An 11,766-nucleotide genomic window follows, 5' to 3' on the forward strand; every position below is an offset into this window, starting at 1 on the left:
CCTTTGTTTTGCTAACACCTACCGGTACCCACATACCAACTATCATGTATGGACACACGCACACACACACACACACACACACACACACACACACACACACACACACACACACACACGGGGAAAACACTGAATTTTGTATTAAATAATTAGTTTTCCCGTGTGTGTTTGTGTGTATATGTGTGTGTTTGTGTGTGTGTGTGTGTGTGTGTGTGTGTGTGTGTCAATGCATGATAGTTGGTATGTGGGTAGGTGCTAGCAAAACACGCACACATACACACACACACACACACATACGCACCAAAAACATAACCTTCTTGGCGAAGGTAATAACCATTCTCACACTTGGTAATAGGGAGTGCATACATGTATTTATTTGTCTGTTTGTTTGTTTGTTGTTTGTTTATACATGTATATTGATGGTTTTACATTCGTTCAAAACATCTTGGAAATAATGGCCACCACCAGGACCAGGAGGATGAGGAGCTTGAGGATTCCGGGCATTCCACCGGACCTCGCCGGGACGGGGCGCGTCTTGGTCGGGAAGGTGATCCGCTCCCACTGCGTCTGGATCGCCTCCTTGGCGCCCTCCCACGCCCCAGGTCCCATCAGGCGGTACTGGTACGGCGTGCACGGACCGAAGTAGCACTGGAAGGCCAAGCGAGGGTCTGACATCAGCATGGTCTTGAAGTTGGGCCTGACTCCGAACTGCTCGGCGAGCTCGTCCATGTAGGGAGCGTAGTCCACCTGGATGGTGTGCCGCGGGGACTGGTAGTAACGCCGGGACATGGCAACCGCCTTCTGCCTGATGTCGTCGTACATCACGACCTGCGGCGGGAGCTTGTTGATGCCCTTGAAGACCCTGGTGGCCCAGCGAGACTGCATCTCGCATATCGGCATGATCGCGCCAACAGGTTGGGCGAGACCAATGATGCTGAGCGTGGGGGGATCCAGTTTGGGAGGGAAGACGTTTTTATAGAGGTTGACGTGGTTATTTTCAACTTTCATGACAGACTTGTCGATGAAGGGAAAGTCGAAGCGGTAACCGGTAGCAAAGATGACGGCGTCGATGTCATCTTCGACCGTATCGTTGTCGAAGACAACGCCGGTCTCGGTGAAGCGCTTGATGTTGGGTTTGATGACGAGAGCGCCCGTGATGATGCGGTTGGGCATGTCATCATTGACCATCGGATGCTGACCAAAGAAGTGATGCTCTGGTTGAAGGCCGTACAATGCGTGGTCAAAGCGCTTGTTGAGGTTATCGTGTGCCAGTTTTAACTTGAGCGGGAGTGGGAGCCACTTGAACCAGGCCAGCTCAGCGCGCCTGCCGTTGATTATGTCGACGGGGAGGCCATGGTCGGACACCCGGTTGACTATCCAGGTTCCCCGTCTGGTACTCAGGTAGACCTTAAAACAGAAAAACAACTTTGATATAGACGGATCGCGTATAACTATATGATTCATCGAGTTTATATTGAATAATCTGTAATCTGTAATTTGATATGTCATTTGATTGCATTACTTCTTCAGTTAGTATTTATCTAGTCTGTTGGTTTTCCTTTTTACTTATATATCTATAATGAGTACCCTTTGTTTCGCCTGACCTTATTTACTTAAGTTAAATTGATATCATGAAGTAATTTATCGCAGTTAAGGGGAAACCCTGGATAAACCTTAAAGATTTTTGGTTTCCCTGCATGCTTTTTGTTTATGTTCATTTACTGTTCATTTATATTCAATGTACTTTTTTTACGTGCGAATAAACAATAAATAAATGAAATAGATAAAATGAAAAACAATCCTTTTTTGTATCATGATTTGTTATGATTTTGTAAGGGCTCCTTGGAAATCAGTTACTCTTCAACCTCAACTCACCATAAAGATTTATAATTGAACAAAATCAATAAATCACAAAGAAACTACAATTTGTTCAGAATATTAAGCTTTCACCGCCTCTGTATATAAGTTCACTGTTTAACGCAAAGAAAGACATTACAAACGTGTATAGAACAAAGGTTTGCACAACGTTGAAGATTCTTAATTAACATAACCAAATCAACATATGTGGATCAGAAGAAATACTATAGCTGGTTTCGACCATCACAAAAGAATAGTCGCACAGTCGACAAGCTTAGGTCGTATTTGTTGATCGTCATAAGGTCGGCGAATTCATAAGTCGCAAAAGATTCGAGCGTATTTTTCACCCAGAAGTGTACCCCCATCACATAAGAAGTGACTCAAAGATCTGAGAACATCGGCCGATCTCTAAAAATCACTCGAAGATCGAGATTATTAACACCGGGCGAAGTATCACTTGCAAAGAATAAGATTGGGATCTAAAGAAGCTAAAGGAATCGTTATGAATTCTAAGTCAGTTTCATCTACCTTTTTGGCGTGTCGACTGAGCTCTACGGCGACGTCACCGCCGGAGTTCCCGATCCCGATGACGACAACGCGCTTGTTCTCAAAGCCACGGTGGTCCTTATAGTCATGGCTGTAAAGATACAATGGTAACTGCTTATGCTACGGTCACATTTCCAAACCGGGGCCCGGCTGGGTAGTTTGCGGGAACGGAAAAGGAAACTGTATGTCAAGAAATATACTATGCTATGGCATAAAAGACAACAAAGCACACAAACATAAAAAATATCAATAATGAGCATAATTTGTGTATATTTCTTGACATACAGTTTCATTTTCCGTTCCCGCAAACACCCCGGCCGGGCCCCGGTTTGGAAATGTGACCGTAGCATTAATCAACTCAAACATGCATGCAGCAAGGTTCCTTGTACGATTTTGCCATTGGGTAAAGGGACCGGACGCCTTTCAAGAATATTTCTGTGTCATACCGTATTATTTGTTTTTATATCGTCATAAGTTAGTGCATCATCTTTTGTTACAAGTTTGTATTTTTATCTTTTCACTTTCATGTATTTTGCATATATGTTTATTGGTGGCGCTAATATAAGTTTGTCAACTTCAGTGCGCCACCAGTACGTCTCATTTGAATTTTAAAAAAAAGATCCATGGGATGATCTATCGTGTCCTGCGAAGGGGTTTGCCCTGACTAGTTTTTTTTTTCATTCAGAGAAGAATGAAATAATAAATTAGTACAAATGAATGGACGAAGACATGACAGCCTACTCAAGTTGTACACAACTTATATTCTAGCCGCCACTAGTACATTGTGAAAAATAAAATATTTGACAACACACTAAAACATGTGAATGACAAGAGAAACTAGTTGAACGTGAGTCCGCCCCCCCCTCCGGAAAAGAAAGCAAATGGACACATATAACTAAAAACGTTTGGTCGCTGTGATAAAGTCCTGTGTGGCTGATATAATTTCACAGTTGATACTAGGAGAACTAAGGGAACTTGTTTGGCGTTGTAAGAGAGTATCTTGAAATTAATTGTGTGTCCAAAAAATCCCAGAAAGCTTGCCGAGGAGAACTGAACGCTGATAAGTATATGTTAGTTTAGTTAGAATCCTCCCACACCATATATTGATGCATAGGGCGGTGCCCATCTCCGTTTCATAGCCCTGGGCCACACTGTGGTGCAATCACTGTAGCAGGGGGCTAGTCCACTGGCAGTGAAGTGTGTTTAACTTCCATACTGTTTCAGAAGTATGTACCATTTTTATAAAGTCTTTGGAATGACTCAATGCGCCTCTTGTCCAGAGGTGTCCTTCCTGGGGCTTGGACCCCAGTTCTTCTGGTCCAAGTAATTATTTTGAACCAGATGTGGTGAGAGATAGAATTAGAAGCGCAGACCACTACACCACAGGGACACCCCCGATAAGTATATGTAGGGCAATGTAATAGGTATTAAATGAGTAATCGTTTCGTATGGACACCCGCAGCTACAGGTTGAACCCCTGACTAGGCGTGTATAGTATAAACCTACCTGTGCATGGTCTTCCCCTGGAAGTCGTCAATGCCTTCAAAGCTGTCCCTGGGGTAGTGTGGGTACACATGGTGGCCGATACACACCATCACGGCATCGTACACCTCAGTAGTTGTCTGGCCCTTTTCCTGAAAGACGATAAAAAAGGACATGATCAACAGTTTTCTTTTTATCATGCGTAGCCATATGTCTTGTCTGTTTCATAAGAAAAACGGGCCAGACAGTGCCCAAACACAGATGTGTAGTGGACCATGTTCTAGATTGGGTTAGCTAGCTTTTTTCTGAGAAAAAAAGGATTATACCAAGAACTACGGTTTTCCCAGATTAGGCAAGAAGCCTACCAAGTTCCATAACTGCAAATTCACAAGAGGAAAGTCATAATGCTATAGTCAAGGAGGTTGGCCACACAAGCAGTTCCTTAATGCTGCTTCAGACTTTGTACCAGAGGTGTTATGAAATGCATGGGTAAAAATGGGTACTTTTCCATTGTGTTCTGTTGCAAAGTAAACGCATGGGGTTTCACCCAAAACTTGCATAATCAGCCCAGGAGAGAACAATGAGGTACCCCTTGTAACCCTTTCTTACCCACCAATTTTGGGTTAGGAACCCCAAAATGGCTGATTCACCCAAAATCAAGTTGGCAGTGATAGGCGGACGGAGAACCTTACCCTGGGGGCCAGGCACCGTATATCGGCTAGCCACCAAGCACCGCACGCGCGCCCAAGCTTTCCCGGCCCACCCTCCCGCTGTCTCCCGAAGACCGACCCCGCCCCACTCTCTGCTGTAAACCCAAGATCTGCTAGCCATATCCGTATATGGCTAGCAGAGACAGCGGAGAGTGGGGCGGGGTCGGTCTTCGGGAGACAGCGGGAGGGTGGGCCGGGAAAGCTTGGGCGCGCGTGCGGTGCTTGGTGGCTAGCCGATATACGGTGCCTGGCCCCCAGGGTAGGAGAACCTGTGAACTGTGCATTGCTAACCATCCGCGGTGCTTGTAAGGTGTGATGACGGTACACATCCAGAGAATACTGTATATTCATCTATTTTCGCGATTGAAACAACTTACAATTAAGTAGTACAGTGAGCAATTCAGTATTACAATGGAGAAGCATACTGTGATGGACAGGTCATCCAGAAATCCGCGGGAAAAAACAAACACCGCGAACATTTCAAGACTTACAGTATGTACGATGTAAATTCCCAGCTACGTCAGGGCAACAGGTATACACCCTACTTTATGTTGTATGTTGTAGAAATCGTATATTGTTGTACCATAGATATGTAATGATATATGTTGATAGAGTTATTAGGACTCAAATGACTGTGTATCTCTGTTATATTGTATCTGACCTTTACCTCTTCCCTCATGACCTCAATGAAAAGCGGCCTGATGAATAAACAAAGGTTCAAACAAAATACACAACTAAAACAATCTTTGTACGTGAAATAGCCACGTGTATGAAAGTGGTTAACGTCTAGTTTATACTATCAGAACAAGCTTCGTAACAAGTGAAAGAATGCATGTATGGGCTTTCTAGTAAAGGTGTGACAAAACGTAATCTGCCTATATGTTATATCCCATTGTTTGCACATCATTGCGACGCACCTCATCTGTGTAGGTAAAGTCCCACTGTCCGGTCTGGGCAAAGTCCTCTCTCGGCTTCACGTGGTCCACATGGTGACGGAACCTACAGAAACAAGACCACAGCATGTATATGACAAAAGATACAACAAGAAAATTGTAAAATGATAACAAATAATTAATAAGTAAGATAAAGACGTACAAATACTAAATATGGAATGTATTTAGTACATCTACAGGTCTACCTGAATACCATGGAAATTACATAAAAAGTATCCACTATTTAACTGATTGAACATAGATAAGAAAGGCGACATTATCGTTGAGAGATATTGAGATATCGAGACTTTATCACATATAGCACAGGCCATCTTATGTTAGAGTCTCAACTCCCGAAGCGACACGGGAAGAATGCTTCTCCAGACCATTTCCAAGCCTTCTCAAGACGATTTCTAAAACTTGAAAATGGTCTGAATCATGGAGAAGGTTTGGAATGGGTTTGGAAGACTTGGATATGGTCTGAAGAAGGCTTTGAAATGGTCTGGAGAAGGCTTGGAAATGGCGGGCAGAAGCTTTTTTCCCATGTCGCTGTGGGCTTTAGTACATTCAGCCAAACATATGTTCAGTCACGAGCTACCTTTGGAAACTGGGCCCACGAAGCGTTCCAAAGTTTTCCCATTGTAATTATACCATAACCCTCCTAATATGTATGTTATAGTATCATAACTTCGTAGTTTGGTTCTTGTGCAGTCTTTTATGACTTATTTGACGGCCACTTCACGACCGACTACCCTGGGGTCCTGTTTTTTTTGCAAATGATGATATTTGCCTGGTACAATATTTGCACACTGTTACTCGTTACCTTTTCACAGCATCAGCAGTAACAAAACATTCCAAATTCCTATCTGTTCTTTTTTTAGCTGTTACTGCAGGTATCTACACATTTAAGAGCAGCTGTCTGTAAAAACCAAGCAAAATGAGGAAAAATTGGCCAAGTTCAAAAAATGAAATTTTCTTAGATTTTGTGTGGTGGTAGGGTCTTGGCCCAAACCTACAAAAATGGGAAAGTTTTGGGTCGGAGGTTACCAGTTGCCATGGCAACGGCCATTTTTCAAAATGGCGGATTTTCGCCTTGTGAAGGCCTCTCTCTCGCTCAAAATGGACCATCTTTGGCCTACTGTAACGCCCACAAATGAACAGAAATGTTGCTGCCTCTAACATAGTATATCATCCATATCTTAACAAGACAAATGATTGCTCAAAAGTGTTGCTCAAAATGTTTTGGCAGTGAGATGCTACAAACGTTTAAAGATGACCTGTTTTTGTAAAATTTCAAAATTGACAAAACGCCATTTTTTGGACGTTTTTAGCAAGCAATACCTCCTTAAAAGGCACTTCAAATTTGTTGATTTTTGGCACAACTCTAGTTTAGACTTTTATGAATATCATATTAAAAAGATGTTTGGGTTCTCAATGGGGCGGGCCACAGTGACCCAGAGACTAAGCCATTTTTTCCATTGTAGCAGAATTTCAACCACAGAATTGAAGGTGAAATAAACATGTGCAACTTGGTGATTGAGATAAGAATGACTTTTCTTTAACTTTTTTATGCAGCAAGAAACCTGCCTGGCACTTAGAAAAGTATTTTGTAACAGTTGACGGTTGGTTGCCATGGCAACGGTCATCTTTGTTGTTAATGATGGATTTTCACATGGTTGTATTAGGAAAACATCCCTACCTGCTGATTGCACTGGAGATATGGACATAACTTTTATATTTCCATATAGCATGGTTTTCAACGTTTCATAGACCAAAAGTTCAAGATCAAGCATTAAGATTACGAGGGTGTACTAGGGGGTTATCAGAACCAATGAAATCAGAATTTTCATCTTGCTAAATTTTAGTCATTTTTAAGGGGCTTCCATCATTGGCAATGTTGATGAATGGTTTTACCATTGTTGGAGAGAAGAACATCTATTGAGTCAACAACTAACATTGTTTTATTGGGACACGCATAACGGGAGCCGTGACGTAAGGGTCTTGATGTGTATTTTTCGTGTTTTGAAACTGACACGAAATAAGTGAGGTAATCACGTCTCACTACGGTGTGAGCTATGGCCATCTTTGTGTCGCTGTATGAAAATCACGGATAGATGCCATGAAATGCTTACAATAATTAAAAATGTTAATTAGGGAACTACAGTACATGGGGTTTATAGGGACACTTGAAAAAGAATAAAGCTGTTTTACACATTCTATTATTCTCTAAGACATCTATCACTAAGTTACTTACTCAATCATTTTGTGTATTCACTATGTGGTACATAAAGACAAAGGGTCCGCATGCATTGGGGTTATCATGACTCCACATACCAGGGGTATAATACCGTATAGGTGAAAACATTGATAAAGATAAAAGAACTAAGGCGCATTGCGGAACACTTCTGTTTACCACTTCCTATGTTAAGATTGACCTCTTACGTACATCCACTGGAGAATAGTGTAGACACATTTTAGACGTTTAATCTGTGGATAGTTTTGTGAATACTTTCTGTATCTGTGCTGATTTTGACCTACAACTTGCTACTGCAGGTCAACCTATAGCTGAACTAGAATTTTAGGCTTTTCTTAAATCAGTGGCTTTTAGTTTCTAAAATGGTAAAAAAACTGTATATTGTTGATATGATACACGTAAAAAATGCTGAAGGCACTCATCACTGAGGTACTCGGATATCGGATATACAATTTTTTGTTTCGCAATGCCGTTTCCCTCAAATTCATTGTGATAGAATGCATAAAAAAGTATGCAGTGAATATAGAATGATTGTATAAAAAGAAATCTTAACTTTATTAGCATAAATAGTCAAATCAAAGTATAGTCCCTGACAAAAATACAAGGCCCCTCTTAAGCTCAGTTCATTAACTTCGTCTTCAATATTATGATGGTTTACCCATTATAATTTTAAAATTGTATAAACAATCTTAAAAACAACTGTCCCCGCATCTGGATGTATCATATCAGATGCATAGCGTCCTTTCCCCCCCTTTTTTGGCAGTGGGAGTTGCAGAAGGTCAAATACTTAACTGTGCGCATAACTATGACATTTACATGTACCTTGTGAATATCCGTCATTAAGTATGGCCGTTTCACATTTATATAATGATATAGATGTAAGAAATAATGTTATGTAATCATATACTTAAACAATATTGTTTGAAGGCAAATTACAATTGATATTTATAAGGGTATTAAGGGCGGCTATGATTATCTGTAAGTGTATGTATTGTGTGCTGCACATGTACACATTGTCCCGGTTTTTATTTGGCTTTGGTTGTGATCCATGTATGTCCATATTCTGTTAGTAGTTGTATTGGTAATTCATTTTGGAAAACCAATTAAGAGAGAAAATAAAAGAATGGCTGTTGCCATGGCAACCAGCAATCAACTGTTATAAAAAATTAGAAGTGCCAGGTACAATGTAGGTTCCTTGCAGCATAAAGGATTTAAAAAAATCATCTTATCATCTCAAGTTCCACCTTGCCAATCCTGAAGACGAACCAATTCTGAACCTTTGAAAGACTGTTACCATGGTAACCAGCTGTCGGTCCTGAAGAAACCTACTTTCCTAAGTGATAGGTAGGTTTCTTTGTTACATGAAAAAACGTCAGGTTTCATTTTCTTTACATATATAGCAAAGCTATGGATGTTTTCCTCCTACAACAATGTGAACATCCACCATTAAGAACAAATATGGCCGTTGCCATGGCAACCATGTGCCATGCATTCATCAACTATGTGCCATGCATTCATCAACTTTGCCCATGATGGAAGAAAAAGCCCCTTAAAAATGACTAAAATTTAGCAAGATGAAAATTCTGATTTCATTGGTTCTGATAACCCCCTAGTACACCCTCTTAATCTTTATGCTTGATCTTGAACTTTTGGTCTATGAAACGTTGAAAACCATGCTATATGGAAATATAAAAGTTATGTCCATATCTCCAGTGCAATCAGCAGGTAGGGATGTTTTCCTAATACAACCATGTGAAAATCCATCATTAACAACAAAGATGACCGTTGCCATGGCAACCAACCGTCAACTGTTACAAAATACTTTTCTAAGTGCCAGGCAGGTTTCTTGCAGCATAAAAAAAGTTAAAGAAAAGTCATTCTTATCTCAATCACCAAGTTGCACATGTTTATTTCACCTTCAATTCTGTGGTTGAAATTCTGCTACAATGGAAAAAATGGCTTAGTCTCTGGGTCACTGTGGCCCGCCCCATTGAGAACCCAAACATCTTTTTTAATATGATATTCATAAAAGTCTAAACTAGAGTTGTGCCAAAAATCAACAAATTTGAAGTGCCTTTTAAGGAGGTATTGCTTGCTAAAAACGTCCAAAAAATTGCGTTTTGTCAATTTTGAAATTTTACAAAAACAGGTCATCTTTAAACGTTTGTTGCATCTCACTGCCAAAACATTTTGAGCAACACTTTTGAGCAATCATTTGTCTTGTTAAGATATGGATGATATACTATGTTAGAGGCAGCAACATTTCTGTTCATTTGTGGGCGTTACAGTAGGCCAAAGATGGTCCATTTTGAGCGAGAGAGAGGCCTTCACAAGGCGAAAATCCGCCATTTTGAAAAATGGCCGTTGCCATGGCAACTGGTAACCGCCGACCCAAAACTTTCCCATTTTTGTAGGTTTGGGCCAAGACCCTACCACCACACAAAATCTAAGAAAAGTTCATTTTTTGAACTTGGCCACCTTATGCTTGGTTTTTACAGACAGCTGCTCTTAAAGGCCCTATTAAAACTATTTTCTTATGGTCATTAGATGACGGAGAAAACAAACAACTGTGGATGGTGAAAACACCAATCTAACGAGCAGTTGCAAGAGTAGATAAAAAGAGATAACAAGATGGCCTCTAACCTGATGTGTTTCAGAAGTCCAAAGTTGTCCGCGTACAGCCGAAAGTACTTGATGACCAACGAGTGAGGCATGAAATTTGGGTACTCCTTGGGGATGGGGAAGTCGCTGAAGCACATCATCTCCTTACTGGTGTTGATGACCGTGGAGCGGTAGACGCTGGCAAAGCCGGGCAGGGCTTCTTCCTTGAAGTTCCAGAGTCCGCCGATGTCGGTTCCCTTCTCGAAGCAGACGGGCTGCAGCCCCTCGTCCAGGCAGCACTTGATGGCCGCCAGCCCGCTCGCGCCCGAGCCGATTATGGCAACTCTCTTCGCCATTTTTCAGCGTACGAAACTCTCTGCCTGGTTTTTAGGTCGGAGCACGAACTGGCTAGCTACGACGGGCAGTCCGAAGATGACGTTTTGTAGCGGGTTCGACGTTACACAAGACCACCAGCCGATTCTACAACGGTTACTCAAAAGGGCACCGTAAGGGTAAAGTGTAGTGACCTTTAGAACGCATATATCTTCAGTGACCTAAAATCATGTCGCAGAGAGGGCGTTTTCAAAATAAAAAAGTACAATTTCAAGCAAGCAAGTATTAGTGACCCATTAGTGTACGATGTATTTTATCTTTCAAACATGAGATACCCACACAGTTCTAGATAGTAATTTGGCTTTGTATGGAAATATCATTCTTAAATCGTTCTAAACGTTACGTAAAGATATCTTGGTCCCCAAACAGTGTCCAAAGGTCATGCAAACACTGGCTGTCTCGCCAGATGAGAAGTTCCAATATAATGGCCCCTCTTGAACATTTATAACGCGACCTATGAATTGGCTCAACACATTGTTGTCAAGTAACTCACCCATGATGACGACGATTGGCGTTATTTCTAAAATCCAAGCAGATCTATCGGTGGCAAGGCAGTATCAAAAGGGCTAACATGTACTAAAAGCTTGGGTGGTTTTTGGTACAGGTTAGCCCTTTTGATACTACTTTGCCACCGATAGATCTGCTTGGAGATTAGTCATTTTCTAAGCTTGAGCAGGCTCGTGATCAGTACGTCTGAGAAGGTGAGAATCTCTTGTGGCTCACCGCATAACTCTTTTTTGATTTAATTATTAATTTTTAGGGAGGTCCCTTTAGGTAACTGATTTCCAAGGGAGCCCTTACATTACATAACAAATCATAACAAATCAGGATACAAAAAGGTTTAAACTTAGCATAAACTGAATGAGTAACCAATTCACAATTATTCAACTGGAACCAACCATTTATCCCATCTATTTTAGTTTTAAAAAATATCTTATATTTTAGCATAACACAAACGTGATATTCCGAAATAGTGGGGATCTCCTTTAGGTGA

General features: G+C 41.2%; 1 protein-coding gene across 1 annotated transcript; it reads right to left on the reverse strand.

The window, feature by feature from the left end:
• Positions 1–351: 351 nt before the first annotated feature.
• On the reverse strand, positions 352–10,917 carry LOC136441260 (flavin-containing monooxygenase 5-like). The gene is made up of 5 exons (XM_066437440.1): positions 10,422–10,917; positions 5,510–5,591; positions 3,907–4,034; positions 2,383–2,491; positions 352–1,404 (listed from the first exon to the last, which is right to left on the reverse strand). The coding sequence occupies exons 1-5, from the start codon at positions 10,733–10,735 to the stop codon at positions 433–435; spliced, it is 1,605 nt and encodes a 534-aa protein (XP_066293537.1). The 5' UTR covers positions 10,736–10,917; the 3' UTR covers positions 352–432.
• Between the last annotated feature and the right edge of the window lie 849 nt (positions 10,918–11,766).

The sequence above is a fragment of the Branchiostoma lanceolatum genome, chromosome 9, assembly GCF_035083965.1.
Source record: "Branchiostoma lanceolatum isolate klBraLanc5 chromosome 9, klBraLanc5.hap2, whole genome shotgun sequence".
Lineage (NCBI taxonomy): Eukaryota > Metazoa > Chordata > Leptocardii > Amphioxiformes > Branchiostomatidae > Branchiostoma > Branchiostoma lanceolatum.

Coding starts and splice junctions, on each gene's coding strand:
- LOC136441260 (XM_066437440.1), bottom strand. CDS start 10,735: ATGGCGAAGAGAGTTGCCATAATCGGCTCGGGCGCGAGCGGGCTGGCG. Junction 4,035..5,509: donor ACTTTACCTACACAGATGAG/GTGCGTCGCAAT, acceptor ATCGTCTTTCAG/GAAAAGGGCCAGACAACTAC. Junction 1,405..2,382: donor TCAGTCGACACGCCAAAAAG/GTAGATGAAACT, acceptor TTCTGTTTTAAG/GTCTACCTGAGTACCAGACG.